Source organism: Equus asinus, chromosome 15 (assembly GCF_041296235.1).
Source record: "Equus asinus isolate D_3611 breed Donkey chromosome 15, EquAss-T2T_v2, whole genome shotgun sequence".
Taxonomy (NCBI): domain Eukaryota; kingdom Metazoa; phylum Chordata; class Mammalia; order Perissodactyla; family Equidae; genus Equus; species Equus asinus.
The window spans coordinates 14,092,524-14,112,679 of record NC_091804.1 but is presented as its reverse complement, the minus strand read 5'-3'; the positions used below and the strand labels follow the sequence as shown (position 1 = coordinate 14,112,679).

The 20,156-nt window shown below is 38.9% G+C and overlaps 1 protein-coding gene and 1 long non-coding RNA gene across 7 annotated transcripts in view; one reads left to right on the top strand and one right to left on the bottom strand.

Moving 5' to 3' along the window:
* The window catches only part of LOC123277245 (uncharacterized), a 104,121-nt gene that overhangs the window by 38,249 nt on the left and 45,716 nt on the right, over positions 1 to 20,156 (bottom strand). The window contains exon 1 of one of the 3 annotated variants that reach the window (XR_011494560.1): positions 6,424 to 6,552. The exons of the other annotated variants lie outside the window; for them this stretch is intronic. This is a non-coding gene — a long non-coding RNA (uncharacterized lncRNA). Of the gene's footprint in view, positions 1 to 6,423; positions 6,553 to 20,156 lie in introns of those variants that run through there. 3 annotated transcript variants of the gene reach the window in all.
* Positions 1 to 20,156, top strand: part of ANKEF1 (ankyrin repeat and EF-hand domain containing 1) — a 92,081-nt gene that overhangs the window by 51,928 nt on the left and 19,997 nt on the right. For all 4 annotated transcript variants that reach the window (XM_070485564.1, XM_014832812.3, XM_070485565.1 and 1 more), the window contains 5 exons: positions 120 to 942; positions 2,374 to 2,600; positions 4,068 to 4,231; positions 5,442 to 5,579; positions 6,452 to 6,632. In XM_070485564.1, coding sequence (XP_070341665.1) covers positions 120 to 942; positions 2,374 to 2,600; positions 4,068 to 4,231; positions 5,442 to 5,579; positions 6,452 to 6,610 — 1,511 coding nt within the window. In that variant the 3' untranslated portion in view covers positions 6,611 to 6,632. Of the gene's footprint in view, positions 1 to 119; positions 943 to 2,373; positions 2,601 to 4,067; positions 4,232 to 5,441; positions 5,580 to 6,451; positions 6,633 to 20,156 lie in introns of those variants that run through there.

Here is a 20,156-nt window from a genome sequence, read left to right as displayed (position 1 = left end):
TAGTTTGGGAACAAACTTGACTAATCCCTGTAAATTAAGAAAAAAGTTGCATGAATGTCATTTGTAGAGCCATGCAGATGCTTCGGCACCATTCATAATAATGATGCTTCGTGTTTTAGGATGTGACTTGAAATGGAAGAATTTAGATCATAAAACGCCTAAGAACCTGGCTAAGGAAGGCGGCTTCAAAGCAGCCAGCAAAGAAATACGGAGGGTGGAGCGAATCGCCAACAAACTGGCTCGGCCAGGAGCTAAAAACCCTAATCCACTCTGGGCACTTAGACTTCACGACTGGTCAATAGAACATGAAACTTTCCTTCGGGAAACCTTTTCGTTTGTGGACAGGGGCGATGGGACAGTCAGCAAGGATGACTTTGTGACCGCGCTGGAGGAGAGGCAAGAATTTGTGACCTCCGAACAGCTGGCTGTCATAGCTCAACTTCATGAAAAAGTTCGGGGAGGAGGGGTTAACATTAATGAGTTCTTTAAAGGAACCAGATTCTTAAGCAAGGCTTATGTCTTGGGATCCTATGGGCCTAAGAAAAAGAGAAAAGGGATGGGCAAAAAGATGAAGAAAGGCAAGTTTGTTTTACCTCTCCCAATCTGCGTCATCCCTGATCATGTCTTTCCACGCCGGAGTGACGGTGGGCCACCGTTTTACATGATTGAAACCTACAAGAATGTAACTGATTGCAATCGGTTTAATCAAGACCGTCCGCCAGAACACCCCATTCAGGACGACTCTGCTTGGTACATAGACGATCCAGGGAAGGTATATTCAAACATTAATTTTATCACCAAGGCAGGAGACCTGGCTTCTCTGAAAAAGGCATTTGAATCAGGAATACCTGTGGATATGAAGGATAATTATTACAAAACACCACTGATGACTGCCTGTGCCAGCGGAAACATCGATGCAGTCAAGTTTCTTCTTGAAAAAGGGTATGTTTTTTGGTCGAGTGAGGTTTAAATTTTGATGCCTCTTCTCATTTCCAGGAAGTAAAAGGAAGGTTAAGATACAGTCAACTCCAGGATCTTAGTAGCATAAGAAAGCGCTTCAGTCCTAAATCTAGAATACAGATAGCTCTTATATGGAGACCAGGCTAACGGGTGCATAGGAGTGTGTACACAAAGATAGTTTGCCTGTAACAATAATGCACAAAGGGAAGGCAAAGGAGTTTTGACTCTAGGGGTAGAAGAGGCCTTCTGATGGGGTATCACTGGCCTCCAGAGACAATTTAACTTGATCTCACAGCTTTACCTCGATGGTGTGGAGTCACTTTTTATTTTATTTTAAATTTAAATATTTTCTTATTGTAGCAAGAACAGATAACATAAGATCTACTCTCTTACCACATTTTAAGTGTACAGTATTGTTAACTGTAATCATAGCAGATCTCTAGAACTCACTCATTTTACATGGAGTTGCTTTTTGAGCTGCCTCTTTTTTTGTGTGTGGGGATCCCAACAAGTTTAAACAAGTGGGATAGTGGCCATAATGACTAAGGATGTGTTTCATTCCTTCCTCCAGAGGGAGTGGTCTTTTCCTTGGATCATTTGTAAATATCTTTAAAATATCAGAGCATGACATTTTCATTTAATTTTTTAATCTAAAGCAATTACTCAGGGTAATTCCTTCTTCTACCCTTGCTGAATAATCTGGGGGATGTTTCTTAACCTTTCTTTGCCTCAGTGTTCTCCTTTTTATAACGGGGCTCTAATGGGGACTCAGTTCACAGAATTTGTTGAAGATTAAATGAGTTAAAATATGTAAAACACTTAGAAGCACAGTAATGCATACTTGATAAAAGGTATTATCATTATTATTATTGCTATATTTAATGTCAAAGAGGGACTCAAATTTGTATATTATTGAGAGGGAGTATAAAGCAACTAATGAGAATTTGAACTTTTGCACAGTGAATTGCTAAAAAGGACTAAAATTTTAAACAATACCTTTATAATGCTTAGAATTTTAATAATGGAGGTGCATTTTAAAATTCGTCACACGCAGAGAAAGTAGACAGAAAATGGAATAATATAACGTTTATATTTTCTGACAGCTTTTGTCTTCATTGGATCCAGTTCTATAATTTTCCTTGATTTTAACCTTTGCAAAAATTGCAACCCCGAGGCTCTAAGTGCCCTTTAAAACTAAACAAAATGTGTATATACACAAAGGAAGTTAAGACTGTCAGATAACGCAGAACACGTATCAACAAAAATTATGGCATAAAGTTTAACTTTACTCGCAGCTTCCTTGGTTTACAGTTGAACATCTTGATAAGACTGTATGAAATCTTACTTAGCATTTTACCCTCCAGTGCTTGGAACAACTCGTATTTTTAGCTTTACCTCTATCTTCTTTTATAGGGCTAACGTTAATGCAACAGATAATTTTCTGTGGACTCCACTTCATTTTGCGTGCCATGCAGGCCAACAAGATATTGTTGAGCTTCTTGTTAAAGCTGGAGCAGTAGTAGATGCACCTTCCATCAACAACTCAACTCCTTTGACTAGAGCCATCGAGAGCTGTAGACTGGATACTGTAAAATACTTACTTGATATTGGTGCTAAATTCCAGCTGGAAAATAGAAGAGGTACGTGTTCATATTATCAATGGTTAGGGTTAGAAGAGGAGATTTATGTCAGATTCCAAACCGCTTCTGGTTTTATTCTTGAGGGACCACATTTTCCCCTGAGTCACTGCTGCAAATACAAGCCTGAATTAAATGTTATGGAAGTTTGTCTTATACTCAATGCTTCTCAAATCTTTGGTGTTAAAGGACTACTTCTTTATGTTTGCAATCTGTCGTGGACTGATACTTTTATAAAATACAATACAAAAATTATTTACTGGAAAAATGTAGTGGAAAAAGCCATAAAATACAAGCCCAAAATTTTTTTATCATTAGATTCAAATGACAGAAATTCTTCTATCAAATTGCTATAAAAATGTCTAAACACTTACTATTTTTTTCTTTTTTTTAAAGATTGGCCCTGAGCTAACGTCTATTGCCAATCTGCCTCTTTTTTTTTCTTCTCCCCCAAGCCCTCCAGTACATGGTTGTATATTCTAGTTGTAGGTCCTTCTGGTTGTGCTGTGTGGGACGCTGCCTCAGCATGGTTTGAGGAGCTGTGCTAGGTCCGCACCTGGGATCCAAACTGGTGAAACCCTGGGCCGCTGAAGCAGACCGCGTGAACTTGACCACTCAGCCATGGGGCAGGCCCCTAAACACTTACTCTTAACTTCTGTAGTTATTTTATTAGTTTGCGGCCTTAAACCACTATGCAGATCAAGTTTGAGTTATCACACTGTTTTTACTGTCTGTTCCTAATAATTGGCATGGTTTAAACCCTCTGTAGACTTTGGATCCTCTAAAGCTGGACAAAGTACTTCCTGAATGGAGGCTCTCTCTAGGAAGTAAATGGGAGGCCTACTTTATGTCATAAATATCACACGTGAAGAATAATCATTTGAATAAACATTTGAGCTCCTTATTGGGAGATGTCATTTTCTTATAGTGGGACCCATTGCTTCCTTTTGATCAGAGAGCATTAATACCTCTGGCTGCTTCAGGCTGCCTTTGAGTCACAGGTAGTATTGTATTAAGCCTGCCTGAGGTGTCATTTATACTCAGCCATCAGCATAGAGCGCTAGTGACCACCAGCTTCCCCAGACCTTTTTGAATATACCTCCTTACCCCATGGAAGGGGGAGGATAATGTAAAATTGTCACACAAAAGGAAATGTGTGCAAGGTGGGAAGAGAGCCAGCAATTAGCTATTCAAAGTGTAATCTACCAATATTTCCTATCAACTCCTTAAGATACACGCTCAAAAAAATTAACAAGAAAAAATTGTTTTGCTGGTAGATGGCACTTTAAATTATGAGATTTTTGAGCTGTCCACCTTAGAGAATACCTCATCTAGCTCTATGACTTTACACACACCATTGCTTTAGTAATCACCCTTGCTACCACATTCTTAGGGCTGATGTACTGAAATTTTTCTACCTGGTCTATTATTAATCTGTTTATTGTAACTCTGAATTTATCTTTTAAACAGGGCATACTGCCATGGATGTTGCAAAGGCATACGCTGACTATAGAATAATTGGTTTGATTAAAGAAAAGATGGATAACTTTCCAAAACCAGCAGAAAATCAAAAACTAAAAGGCAAGCCATCTCCTAAATCCAAGACTGAAGGCCCTGAAATTAAGAAAGAAGAGGTATGAACAGCAATTCCTACCCATTAGTAACTGGAGCTCCTTAAAAACTTGCTGGGGTCTGGGGCTATGGCACTATTTACGTATTGCTATACAACATAGGCAAAATAATATGCAATCCATATTTTTAGCACCATTATGCAATACTTTTAAAGAAATATCTAGCAAGAAAATTCCTATTACTGGAAAGTCTAAAAAGTGCTCATTGCAAACAGAATCCACACAAAAACCAAGTTGGTTCAGCCAAATACAATTAGAATGTTGAAAAAACACCTGGTATTGGATATGTTTATATTTGGTCCTGAATTATACAGATTTGATGAGATGGCCCAAACAACGAAGGAGGGTAACCCTTCTGAGGAATGAAGGCGTGATTTTCCTTCATTTTGATCTTATAATCTTTCATTACCCACTTTACCACCACTCCTCTCCCAAGGAATTTTAATGATTCCTATTGAACCCGGGATATGGTGCTATTTGTAACTTGGATACCCTGCAAAATGAAGGTTTTACAGGCACCAAGTTGACTGTTCCTGGTAATCTGGAGTGGTTTGAGTGCCTCTAAGCTACCAGCAGAAGGTTGAGGCTGTTGCGCGTGGGAATTTCTGAGACATCAAGACTTTGTCATTAGCAGGGAGGCCCTAAGTACACTTCTAGCATGGAAGCTTCTTTTAAGGAAGCAGAAGGATCCCTGGAAATTCTTGGCAGACACAGGACAGGGGACAAAATTCAAGAAGGAAAAGCTTTAAGGTTATCAAATTAGAAAAGGTTGAAGAAATGTAGGTGGTAGGAAGTGGGTAGGGTAAATAGATTGTAGGCATACAGTAGAGAGTAACAAACATGGAGGATGAGAGTGAGGATGGCCAGAAGTGAAGGAGGATGAATCAACTAAAGCTCCTACTACATGCACCATTATCATTTCAGTAGGAATACATCCTTCTGATTAATGAATGGCCACAGGTCAAGTATGGATATCTTGAAAACTTATGTGATCTGTCACTGATACTATTTACCTAGAGTTAAATAAGGCAAACTAATTCTCTCCCCACCCAAATTTGATAAAATAATCTATTTCATTTCAAATTATAATTCGTATAGTAGCATTTTTAGTTTTTTTTTTTTCGGCTTCAGAGTAAGCTGTAGAACAATAAACAATTTTAGAAAGTGCATATAGGTATTTCCAATTGATAGATCTTTTTGGTCTTGTTTCAAGGAACCACTTTCTTCACTGTATACTATACCAACCATATCGGAGCAAAAGAAAATGCATAAGGATAATGTGGTTTATCTCAATTCGTTGATTACTAGTGGTTATACCAAGAAAGTAGATATCACATTTATTCCACGGAGGGTAAGTACTTTGGAAAGATCTTCATAACATGACATAAACTCATAGTGTCACTTTTCAAATACTTTTTGCAGAGCACCCAAACAAATGTCCAAAGGTTATCTTTCATAGTTACAATTTGAAGGTATCTTTTTGTCAGGTCCTGCTACTTCCATCTCAGTGAGTCCAACTTGTTTTAACTCCCAATATCTGATTCCCTGTCTTACTATTTCTATATTGACATTTTAATTTTCCTTAAAAGATTGAAGTCTTCTTTGGTCAATGCCATTCCCTGTAGTCATTTAGTCACCAAATTCTGCAGATACTTTTTCTTGGTACTTCTCAGAGCCAACCCTTTCTCTTGGTACTCACTACCACCATCTCACTTGGGAGTTTCATGCTAATCAAGACTGAATTTACTCAGTAGCTTCCTAAAACATCTACAGTTAAAGAGTCGAGATATCTTTGGGGAGTAAGAGTGGTCTTGCCAATGCCCATCAAACCATACCGAATAAGAAACCACCAGCTCCCTCTGCTTCTACAATGAAAATAATTTTGACTTCCCCATAAGACATAAAGGTAGTAAACCCAAATGATCTACTAATTCCATTGTTTCCTTGTTTTGACATCCTAAAAATGAACAGCAGCTGTTCATTTTTAGGTCCAAGGATCATCAGAGAGATAACTGAAGAGTATTTTAGTTGTCCAAATAGTCACCATCAGAAATAATGATGTCCGTTTAATCACTGATGTCATGTAAGAGGAAAAAATAAGTTAAAATAGATTGAGAAGTATATTTGATAGATTTAAATTAAACATATTGAAAATTGTCTGAATATGGCATGTTTATCGGCTGTCATACTCATACCTGCTCTGGATGTGGTTGCTTATTTAAGATCTGGAGTCCTGAAGCCACAACGGCAGAGTTGATCAGGAAGAGGGAGCTTCGGCGGGAGAGGTTCACTTACGAGGTAGATTTTGATGACTTCCTGATGCCCTTTCAGAAGAATATTGCAGAGAAAGCTCAAGCAATGGAAGCTGCCCTCAAGACCTAAATCACAGCAGTTGCTTCTTGGGGTAAGCATTATGAGGCCCAGAGACCAAACTTTGGAGAAAGTGGATATTTTCATCAAACCCAAAGCAATCCACAAATTAAGAATTTGTAACCAAATACTTGTTTTTGTGTTAACAACTATAAATATTCTGAGCTGTCTAGAGAAGGTGTGTTTTATTTCTCAATGAATTACGTGTCATTCTGGATAAATCGTCCAGTCTTCTTTAAGAATATAGTGAAATAAACGGCATTTTGGTTATAAACGTAACATTATTGTCAAAAAATTTACAAGATGTACACCATTATGTTTGTTAAAGATATAATTGTAGTGGAAATTGATGAAAACAATTTAATATTAGGGAAGAGAAGTAGTTTTTAATCCATTAAGGAAGGAGATTGTTTCTCACACAGTATTATAAGTGATATGTGTTAGACACCTTGGGTCAAATAAATTTTGACACTTCTAGTAGATGCTGTCAGCACTCCACCCATTTCTTCTCTGCTTTGTGATTGTCACACTCTCAGGTCTGACTTCCAGACACTGGAAGGCTGCCTCCGACATTTAAACTTGTACAGGAGGACCAAAGTATGTCAGAACTAGCACTTCCTGGAAGTAGCTATCAAACAGTGACTGAACAGAGTCAGTGTATTAACAGCACAGCTCCCTCACCACTCTGGTGAGATTATTCTGAAGTGCACATTCTTACTGATGCTAGAGCTCCCCAGCAAGATTAAAATCAAGTTTATTACAGTGGTAATTTGTTTGATAACACATCCTTCATTGGCTGCCTTCCCTTTCCAGTCCTCTCACTTTTCCCTACCCCTTCTGGTCTTTATTGAGATCACTTCCCATATACCTACACATAGGAGTGGCATCAGCATCACAGCAGAGTGAGCTGTTCCATTAGTCTCTCCTCCCTAAGATACAATGAAAAGGACATTCATAAACCAACAGAGGACATTCACACAACACAATAGATGTCTGAGAGATCCACACAACCATATATCTGAAGTTGGGGGTGCTGGACACCCCAGGAGGCAGTGGAAGAAGGTAAGGGGATATCCTCTTCCTCCAGAGTAGCAGCGATATAGGGTGCAGGGCCTTGCACAGTGCCAGTGTGCAACCCCGAGAGGGGAAGGGGGAGAAGGCAGCCATCCACAGGAACACTTGCGCTCTTGGAGTTGCCTCCCACCCTGTGGGAATGCCTCACACTGAGTTATCTAAGCAATTGCAGGGGGGTCCACACCAAGCCAAGCAACCCAGGTGGGCAGACAGTGAGTGCAGAGGGGGGGGCATGTGGGATTGTGCATGCAAAAGAAAGCAACCCTCCTACCTGGTGCACCAGCTTGGCCCAGCAGTGAGAGCAGGGGAGGCCTGTGCCTATATATGTAAAGCAGTGGCAGCTAGCGGACAAATACAGACAGTCCCTGTTGGCACAGCTTCCAATGAAGAGGCACATCTGCCAGGGGTCACAGAGGGCTCGGAAAACACAGCTTCTACCTGTCCCCAGTGGTGGCAGGTGGAATCTGTTATCAGATACAAGCACTATGCAATGGCAAAAGCCACCCCATCAAATAGCATGAAGATGTATATTAACACTCCAGACCAGAAGGAAAATGACAAGTACCCAGAAATCAATCTTGAAGTTACAGAAATTTACAATCTAAATGACAGAGAATGCAAAATAGTTATCATAAAGAAACAACGAGTTACAAGAAAACTCAGAAAGGCAGTTTAATGATCTCAGGAATAAAATTAATGAACAGAGGGAATTTTTCACAAAAGAGATTGAAACTATGAAAAAATCAGAAATGTTGGAGATGAAAAATACAATGCATGAGATAAAGAAAAATCTGGAGTCCTTAAAAAGCAGAGCTGATATTGTGGAGGACAGAATCAGTAATTTAGAGGACAGATATATAGAAATGCTGCAGATGGAGGAGGAGAGCAAACTAAGACTAAAAAGAAATGAAGGAATTCTCTGAGAAATATCAAGTTCAATTAGGAAATGCAACATAAGGATGATAGGTATTCAAGAGGGAAAGGAGGAGGAAAAAGAAGCAGAAAGCTAGTTTTAAGAAATAATAGCTGAGAACTTCCCAAACCTGGAGAAGGAGCTGGAATTACGTGTAAAGGAAGCTAATAAAACTCCCGATTACATCAGTGTAAAAAGACCTTCTTCAAGGCATATATTAGTAAAACTGACAAAAGTAAATGACAAAGAAAGAAGAGCTGCAAGGCAGAAGAAAATAACTCACAAAGGAACCTCTGTGAGGCCTTCAGGGCATTTATCAGTGGGAACCTTACAGGAGATGGTGAAATGATACATTCAAAATTCTGAAAGACAAAAACTTTCAGCCAAGAATACCCTATCCAGTGAAACTATCCTTCAGATACAATGGAGAAATAAAAACTTGCCCAGATAAAAGCTGAGGGAGTTGATCACCACAAGACCCATGCTACAAAAAATGATCAAGAAGGCCCTCACACCTGAAAAAAAAGGGGGTTACAAAGCCTTGAACAAAGAGATAAATAGACAGACAAAATCATAAAATCGCAGCTCTCTATCAGAACAGGTTAGCATACACTTAATTATAACATTAAAGATAAAGGGAAAGAAAGCATCAAAAATAACTATAATCACTTGATTTTAATCACAAACTCACAACACAAAACAGAATAAGTTGTGACAATATAATTCAGACAGGAAAGAGGAAAGGGATGGAACCTACTTAGACTAAGGAAATAAGAGGATATTAGAAAAGGGACTATCTCAACTATAAGATCTTTTGTACAATCCTCATGGCAACCACTAAACAAAAAATCAGAACAGAGACACAAATGATGAATAAAGAGAAAATCATCATAGAGAAACACCAAACTGAACTGGCAGTCAGAAATATGTGGGAAGAGAAACAAGGGAAATACAGAACAACCAGAAAACAAGTGATAAAATGGCATTATTAAGCCCTCATATATCAATAATCACTCTAAAGTTAAGTGGATTGAATTCTCCAAAAGACACAGAGTGGCTGGATGGATTACAAAACAAAACCCAACAATATACTGCCTCCAGGAGACACGTCTAAGTTCTAAAAACAAACGTGGGCCCAGTGTGAAGGGATGGAAGACAATACTCCAAGCTAACAGTGAACAAAAGAAAGCATGTGCTGCTGTACTTAAGTCAGAGAAAGTAGACTTCAAGATAAAGAAGATGATAAGAGACAAAGAGGGGCAGTATATAGTGATAAAAGGGACACTCCACCAAGAGGACATAACACATTAATATCTATGCACCTAACACAGGAGCACCAAAGTACATAAAGCAACTATTAACAGACCTAAAAGGAGAAATTAACAGCAGCACAATAATAGTAGAGGACCTCAACACCCCACTTACATCAATGGACAGATCATCCAGACAGAAAGTCAACAAGGAAACAGTGGAATTAAATGAAAAACTAGACCAGATGGGCTTAATAGATATATATTAAGATATATATAGATATATATAGAATATTCCATCCAAAAACAGCAAAATACACATTCATCTCAAGTGCACATGAAACACTCTCAAAGATGTTGGGAAACATGGCAAGCTTCAACAAATTTAAGAAGATTGAAATCATATCAAGCATCTTTTTGGACCACAATGCTGTGAAACTAGAAATCAACTACAAGAAAAAAGCTGGGAAAATGGCAAATATGTGGAGACTAAGTAACATGGTACTGAACAACCAATGGATCAATGAAGAAATTAAAGGAGAAATTGAAAAATATCTGGAGACAAATGAAAACGAAAATACACTATACCAATTTATGGGATGCAGCAAAAGTGGTCCTAAAAGGGAAATTCATAGCAGTACAGGCCCACCTTTACAAACAACAAAAATCTCAAATACGTAATCTTAAACTGTACTTAACAGAATTAGAAAAAGAAGAATAAACAAAGCCCAAAGTCAGCAGAAGGAGAGAAGTAATAAAAATTAGTGCAGAAATAAATGAAATAGAAACCAAAAACAGTAGAAAGGATCAAAGAAACTAAGAGCTGGTTCTTTGAGAAGATATACAACATTGACCAACACTTACCCAGACTCACTAAGAAAAAAAGAGAGACAGATCAAATAAATAAAATTAGAAATGAAAGAGGAGAAATTATAAAGAATACCCCAGAAATATAAAGGATTATAAGAGAGTGATATGAAAAACTAAATGCCAACAAATTGGACAATCCAGAAGAAACGGATAAATTCTTAGATTCTTTTTTTTTTCCTTCTTCTTCTTCTTCTTCTCCCCAAAGGCCCCAGTACAGTTGTATATTCTAGTTTTAGGTCCTTCTGGTTGTGCCATGTGGGATGCCACCTCAGCATGGCTTGATGAGCAGTGCCATGTCCACACCCAGGACCTGAACTGGTGAAACCCTGGACCACCAAAGCAGAGCGCGCAAACTTAACCACTTGGCCAAGGGGCCAGCCCCAATTCTTAGACTCTTACAACCTCCCAAAACTGACTCAAGAAGAAATAGACAATCTGAATAGATGAATCACAAGTAAAGTGATTGAAACTGTAATCAAAAACTTCCCAAAAAACAAAAATCCAGCGCCACATGGCTTCTCTGGAGAATTCTACCAAACATTCAAAGAAGATTTAACAGCTATCCTCAAACTATTCTAAAAAATTCAAGATGGAACACTTCCTGACTCATTCTATGGGTTACCCTGATCCCAAAGCCAGACAAGGACAACACAAAGAAGGAAAACTATAAGCCAATATTGCTGATGAACATAGATGCAAAAATGCTCAATAAAATATTGGCAAACTGAATACAGCAATATATTAAAAGGCTCATATACCGTGTTCAAGTAAGATTTATACCAGGGACATAGGGATGGTTCAACATCTGCAAATCAATCAATGTGATACACCACATTAACAAAATGAGGGATAAAACCCACATGATCATCTCAATAGATGCAGAGAAACTATTTGACAAGATCCAACATCCATTTATGATAAAAACTCTCAATAAAATGGGTATAGAAGGAAACTACCTCAACATAATAAAGGCCATATGTGACAAACCCACAGCCAACATCATACTCGATATGGAAAAACTGAAAGCCATCCCTCTGAGGACAGGAACAACACAAGTGTGCCCACTCTTGCCACTCCTATTCAACATAGTACTGGAGGTTTTGGCCAGAGCAATAAGGCAAGAAAAAGAAATAAAATTTATCCAAATTGGCAAGGAAGGAGTGAAACTCTTGCTGTTTTCAGACATGATTCTATATACAGAAAACCCTGAAGAATCCATCAGAAAACTGTTAGAAATAATGAACAGCTACAGCAAAGTTGCAGGGTACAAAATCTACTTACAAAAATCTGTTGCATTTCTACACTCTAATAACGAACTAACAGAAAGAGAACTCAAGAATAGGATCCCATTTACTATTGCAACAAAAAGAATAAAATATCTAGGAATAAATTTAACCAAGGAGGTGAAATACCTATACAATGAAAACTATAAGACATTATTGAAAGAAATCGATGATGACATAAATAGAATGATATTCCACGCACATGAATTGGAAGAATAAACATAGTTAAAGTGTCCGTACTACCTATAGCACTCTACAGATTCAACACAATCCCAATCAGAATCCCAATGACATTCTTCATGGAAATAGGACAAAGAATCCTAAAATTCATGTGGGGCAATAACAGATCCTGAACAGCTAAAGCAATCCTGAGAAGAAAGAACAAAGCTGGAGGCATCACAATCCCTGACTTCAAAATATACTACAAAGCCATAGTAACCAAAACAGCATGGAACTGGTACAAACAGGCACACAGATCAATGGAACAGAATTGAAAGCCCAGAAATAAAACCACACACCTACAGACAGTTAATCTTTGACAAAGGAGCCAAGAACATACAATGGAGAAAAAAAGCTCTCTTCAATAAATGGTGTTTGGAAAACTGGACAGCCACATGCAAAAGAATGAAAGTAGACAATTATCTTTCACCATACACAAAAATTAACTCAAAATGGATTAAAGACTTGAAGGTAAGACGTGAAACCCTAAAACTCTTAGAAGAAAATATAGGCAATATACTCTGACATCAGTCTTAGAAGCATAATTTCAAATACCATGTCTATTTGGGCAAGGGAAACAAAAGAAAAAATAAACAAATGGGACTTCGTCAGACTAAAGAGCTTCTACAAGGCAAAGGAAACAAGGAACAAAATGAAGACAACCCACCAACTTGGAGAAAACATTTGCAAGTCATATATCCAACAAAGGGTTAATCTCCAAAATATATAATGAACTCACACAGCTCAACAACAAAATAACATACAACCGATCAAAAAATGAGCAGAGGATATGAACAGATATTTTTCCAAAGAAGATATTCAGATGGCCAATAGGCACATGAACAGATGTTCAACATCACCAATCGTCAGGGAAATGCAAATCAAAACTACAATGAGATATCACCTTACTCCCGTTTGAATGGCTATAATCATCAAATACTTACACCTAAATCCTTGTCTCAAGACGGCTTCTGGATGGACCCAAACTAGGACAATATTTATGCTATTAGTTATGATTCTGAGTTCCCTAGCAAAAATGTTAAAAGTGCATTCCCTCGTCTTCTGTTTACTACAAAATAAACATTTCCTCAGCAAGAAGGATTTGCCCCAGGGTTTTGTGCAACGGAGAAGCAGTTTGAATGGTATTCATCCACTAGCTGATACTTTGGACAGAACTTCCAGATGCCAGAAAAATATATATATAATAGAAAATGACTAGGTATCATATGTGGCTTTTCCTTAAGGCAAATATGTATGAGGAAAGGGAGAAGCGGGGATTTAAGAGACCCACCATGAAACCTTACAAATGTCCATTGGAATTTGAGCCTGAGGCCTGACTCATGCTTGGAAAAGAGGTATATCAGGGTTCTACCAGAGACATAGAACCAGAAGCATAGTTAGATAGGTGATAGATAGATAGATAGATATAGGTAGGTAGGTAGATAGATAAAGAGCTTTATTGCTAAGAGTTGTCTTATGTGACTGCAGGAGCTGGCCCGGCAGGCTCTCAGGATGGGCAGGCTGGAAATTCTTGGGCGAGAACTACCCCTGCAGTTCACAAGGGGAATTTCTTCTTCCTCTGGGAAACCTCAGTTCTGCTCTTAAGGCCTTTCAACTGATGGGATCAAAGCTACCCAGATTATTGAGGATAGTCTCCTTTACATAAAGTCAACTAATTGTAGATGTTAATTGCATCTGCACAATTCCTTCACAGCAACACCTACAACTAGTGTTTGACTGAGTAATTGGGTTCTATAACCCAGCCAAACTAAGACATAAAACTGACCATTGCTGGAGGTGTGCTGTTGAGTTAAAAGCTAGTGGAGGCATCACCCACACCAGGAAATGGAGTGAGTGCTGGGCAGGAACTCTGAAAATATCCACAAAAGCCCCATTGACAGAGTCCACTTTAGAATCTGCCTTGCCAGGAGGCACTAACTTCAGATTACAACGCCGTCAGCCATATGTGATGAAAGGGGTCTCCTTTAACTCCCTCCCTCCCCTTCCACCATCGGATGGGCGAGGGCCTTTCACAGTAGCTGGGAGTTAGGGAGGAGGCTGAATGAGTGAAAGAAGCAGCACCAGGGCCCACCTGCCCCTGAGGCAGGCTTGAGCTCTGGTTGCTTACAGGTTTTGTAATATAAAGCCTGGAGATTGGCTGGTAGAACTAAATTTTCTCTGTTTTATGAAGTTTTCTGGTCTGTTTTCTCATTTTGAAATTTTGACTTAATATCAGGTTTACAGAAAAGTTGTAAGAACTTTACAAAGAATTCCTGTGTATTCTTCACCCAAATTACCTACATGTTACCCGTTTACCACATCGCTTTCTCTCTTTCACTCTCTATGTATACATACGTGTGTGTGTGATTTTTTCTGAACTATTTGAGAGTCAGTTGAAGACATGGATGTTCTTACCCATATATACTTCAATATATATTTCCAAAAAACAAGGGCATTCTTTTACACAACCATATTATAATTGTCAACATTAGGAAATTAATATTTGAATTAACTATCAGATCTACATATCTTATTTGTCCCCATAACAGCCTTTATAGCAAAAGAAATCCCACATCATGGGCTGCATTCAGTTGTCACATCTCCTTGGTCTGGTTTAGCTTAGGACAGTTCCTCAATCTATCTTTGTTTTTTGATGGCATTGGCATATTAGAAGACTACAGGCCAGTTATTTTGTAAAGTGTCCCTCAATTTTGATTTGTCTTCTATTTCCTCAAGAATAGATTCGGATGATGCCTTTTAGGCAGGAATTCCACGGATGTGATATTGTAGAATATCACATCCGGAAGCGCGTGATGTTGATGTATGATGTAATCGTTGTAAACTTTAATCTCTTGGTTAAAGTCGTTTCTACCTGGTTTCTCCTCTGTAAAGTTATTATTTTTTCTTTTGTAATTAATAAGTATCTAATGGATAGATCCCTTGAAAGTATGTAAATTTCCTGTTAGTCCCATAACTTTCGCCCATGAATTTCAGCATTTGTGGATGATTCTTGCCTGAAATAATTATTACAGTGATGATTGCCATAAGATGACTTTCTAATTTCATCATTCTTTCTACATTTCTTAGTTGACTTTTTACGGCAGGGCAGAGCTTTCTCTTCTTCCCCATTAATTTATGTATGTAAATCAGCATAGACTCATGCATTCCTTTTTCATTTAATGAGTAAAATTCCTTTACTAGAAGTATTTATTTTGGTGCTCAAATTGTCTCAGATTTGGCCAATGGAAGCTCCTTCAAGCTGGCTCCTGAGACTAGGACATTTTGTTCCCTAAAATAATTAGAGAAAACTTTATTTCTTGAATGTGAGGGAAAATGCCTACCCATGGTTTCATTCAGGAACAAGGAAAATGAGTCTGTAACAGCAGATTTTCAGAGGCTATCATTTTCTGCTATATTCATCCTACTGAATGCTACTTTCTCAATGCCAGTTTCATTTATAGGGGTGTTCTGTGATCACCTTCAGCTATTTGTGAACATAAACTGAGAGAAAGTGTTAGTGTCAAGTCCTATTAATTCTCTTTCTCCATATATGAAGTGTTTATACTCATTTGAATGGCTCAATAACATGTTTGAATGGGAATTGTGTGAGGGGATGTTTGAGTGACTAAGTTTATTTCAAGTTTGACATTAAACCCAAACAGAGCAAAGCCAAAGTTCTTTCATGGCCCCTATAAGGTCTCCGTGCTATTTAAAGAGTGGTCCATGGGCCAGCAGCATCAGCATCACATGGGAGCTTGGTCCCACTCCCCCCAAAAATTGCAGTACAAAATTCTATATAAGCATAAGGAAAATTTTCTAGAGGAAATTTTGCCAGCATAAAAAGACAATCTGTCAAAGTTACATAAAAAATCTATTTAATATGTATGGTAATCTCAGACTTGTAAATATGCAACACATATAAATAGTAACTTTCTGGGTTTTAGAATTATGAATTGATTTTTATTCTCTTATTTTGGCTTACCTATATTTTCTAGTTTTCTTTTATACAATGAACATGTATTACTTTGGAATAAACAACAAAATTATTTTTTTGAAAAAAAATACAAGTTGACCTAGAAGTCCAGAATATCAAAGTGGTTTTACCAGTATTTGCCTCTTTTATTCCTTTATGTATAGGGACTTAATTAAGATTATTTCAGAAGGAGACACTGAGCCAAGAATTCAAGAGCAAGGGATTTGTTAAGGAAATGCTCCCCAGGGGAAACCAGTTGGGGCGAGGGGGTGAAGCAGGACAGGCAAGTGGGGGTGAGCTTTCTGATGAAGGCCCAGCTTAAGTCTAACCTGTGGGGAGATGCAAAGCATAGGCTAATGTGCCGGGCTTCTGGATTCCTGCATCCCTTAATAGTTACAGACTAGACGGTACTGGAAAGGCTATTGCAGTGCTCAAAGGCAATTCAGTGAATTGAATTGGCGGGTCATGGGGGTGCTATTGGCTGGAAAGTATGCAGGAGCTGGGGGTGGGTTCATAGTACGGGAAAAGGGGCACCAACAGTGTGTGCTACAGAAAAGTATCAATAGGAGCTTAACTTTAGAAGGAAATAGTCTCTCTATATAAGTCCTTATCTTTAAATTAACACTGTGGTGAATTGGTTAAGAGTGTGGTTTTTGTAGTCATCGCATCTGGATTTGAATTCTCACTCTGCCATTTACTAGGTACCTGTCTATGGATCAAGTTACAAATTGTCTCTGAATCTCAATTTCATCATCTATAAATTAGGGGTAATAATATTCCCCAAAATAAACTATAGTGAGAATCAATTGAAGTAATATGTGCAAGGATTCTAGTTTTGTGTATATGCAGAGTTGGTGCTCAATAAGTGATGTGTTTTTAACCTTCTTTCAGTCTCAAGCTGCAGGGTAAGCCAAAAGAAGGCACAGGGCTGGGGACCCAGACCTAGACAATCAGAGGGGGAAAGGCTTGTTGAAGCAGATTCACTCTCAGACTGTCAGCTGAAGCGACTGAAGCATGTAGACATTTTCTTTATCTAGTTTCTGATAATTAGAGAAAGATGAACAATAGCCATTTGCTATGGAATAGTTACTAATTCCAGTCGTAGTAATTTTAGTGGATAGTAGCCCAAATGTTTACTTTTTTGGTTTGTCTCCAGAGCCTAACCAATTTGTTTTAGAGTCTAAATAGTTTGGTAATTACAACAGTGCCTTAGGTCAAGCTCCCCAGAAATTGAGCCTGAGATGGGGGCTCTTGCGGAAGTGCTTTACTGAGGGAGTGCTCCCAGGAGAAAGGGCATGAGGAAAGCAGGAAACAACAGGGAGAGGGCCTAAGGAAGAGAAAGTTAGCCTCAACCTGGTTCAATGAGGAGCTGTGGAGGATGAACTCTACCACAAGGTTGTCCTGCCCAGAGGGAAGGAGGCTGGCTGGTACCCTGCATCAGTTAGTCATTGGTCAGCTCCTTGTGGGGACAGAAACCTCACAGAGCAAGGTGGTTCCAATCAGCCAAAGGCAATCTTCCGGAGAAGAGGGAAGCTCTAGCCAGAAGCAACCGTCAACCACAGCAGCTGAGCAATGGGGCACCAACCGGTAAAGGGAATCTGGGCAGGGCACTGATAGCAACTGCTACAGATGACAGCTTTGGGGTACATAGTTTGGGTGCAAAGTTTTGGATGGTGACTTCTTGAGGATCATCTTGTATAACAAGCTTTCTCTTTAAAAAAGCGTTAACTTTTATCAACTTCCAAACTTGTCTAAATCATTCTTGAGTAAAGAATGAGCAAGAACAGCAATGAGAATCCATTCAGCAGCTACTTAAAAGGAGAAAGCAATTCACAAATCTTGTTGGCAGTTTCTGTTTCTTCAAACTGGAGTTGAGCATTATCAATCACTGAAAATGATAAACATGAGAGACAGAAGGCTGCATTCTACCGCACGCTCAGGATAAAGTCACGTCTAATTATGTACAAATGAATCTGCCCCACTGCATTTGGTTTAGCAATTTTTCTTGAGTTCACAATTTAGCAAATTCACAATGTACCCGTGAAGGTACCCAAGGGAACCAGCCTGCCTGTAGTTTGTTTCTGAAGAGGGTGGCATGAAAAGAGAGGAAGAGGGGAATTCAGACGCTTTCTACCCTTAGGGAGATATTTGAAGTAAATAGTCATCTGAACTGTGTTATTATTTTCTAAATATTTGTACAGGGTATAGATTTTTTTTTCCTGGATTTGTGTTTCTTTAACAATGGGTCCTGCGGGAAATTTACAAACGAAGGTAGAAGAGGTGTTTGTGCCGATGGAATAAGTTCACATTAACATTCTTAGATCCTTAGGTAATTGTTACTACATCATGAATTTTATCCAGGCAATAAGAAAGAACTGGATATTCTGTTAACATTCTGGAACTCACTGGAGATCTTTTATCCTAGATAAATAGTTGAGTTTTGTGGGGGGTGTATGTATATATGTGTTTTATTCAGGATTAATAGTGATGGTCTTTCCCTTTTATCTTCAGTAAATAAGACTTTAAAGAAGAACTAATACACAAAAGATGATTTGATTTCCATAGGTTTAGTGACTTTTTGTAAGATGATTTGAAATATCCATATATTTCTCTAAACATGGGAGATTATGATGTTCTTTGTTGTTGGGACATGCAGGCTCCAGAGTGATGCTCCCCTCCTAAGGAAGTTGGAAGTAAGAGAAGTAAGTATTCCCTCATAAAAATTAACTAATGAAATAAACACGGAAAGAAAGAAATGAACAATAGACAAAGTATTACTGATAAGCCTGAAGGGATCCCAAACTAAAGCAACATACTGCATAGCTAAAGAAAGCGTCAACCAGAAGGAGGATTGATCAGCAGCAGAACTGTCACTAAATAGAGCAGCCAGGCTGACTGTGTCGTTCCAGATTCGGCCCCAAGTAGGGACCTCTGGTCTATGCAACACATGCGCCTCTGTTATAGATCTAGACCTTTCAAGGCGGGTACCACTGGAATTCTGAACCAACAAGCAATGCTTGTTCTGCACACAATTTGGTTTTCCTCATTAATTCACATCTGTTTATTGAGCACTGATAGTGACAATCCTGGGGCTGTTCCTTGCTCTTCCTCTGCAGTGCATCACTGGAGACTGTGCCATACAGACTATCTTTCTCGGGTTTCTGCATCATCTGGCTTCCAGCTGGATCCAGACAATGGCAGATGCTGGTAAGATGAGAGGAAAGGAAAGAGTAGAGAAGCCAGGGTAGGTCTCCTTTTCCCTCTTTGCCTTGGGCCGCATCCCAGGCAACAGGTGTGTCTGTCTCCCTGACGGCTTCTGTTCCCATCTGACCATCCTGCTGTGGTTCCAGATTTCACCAAGTGACTCTGGTCCCTGGGCTTTACTGGCACCACCTCCTCCCCAGTCCCTCAAGCCTAGGGATGGCACCAGCTTCCTTTTGTTAATATCTGGGCTGCCTTTCCGTACTCTGATTGGTTCCTCAGTTTCTTCTATCACCTGTGCCACCAAATCCTTGCATTAACTTCAGTTCTGTAAGAACTCAGAGTGGTTTCTGTTTCCCTGGTTGATTCTGATTTACCATGTATGAAGCACTATAGTAATTCAGGAGAAAATGAAATGCAAAATTAGGCATAGCCCTTGCCCTCATGAGCTTATAGTTTGGTAGGAGAGACATATTTGAATAGAATAATCACAAAATACATATGTGACAATTACACAAGGGTGAATAATTGAAGATTATCACAAGATTCCCAAGATTCCACAGGGTATACTCACGTAAGGTTTTAATACAGGTAAGGGATGCGATACTGCAGGAGAGAGCACGGGCAATCATATTTGGGTCCAAGACTTCTAGGCATAACCTCCCAGGGTCCTTTGTAGTTACTCAGGACAGGTCACACTTTATCTGCAGATGATGCACTATCAAGATAACCATAAACCCAGGCACACATTTATTGAGGGGTCTTTTATACCCAC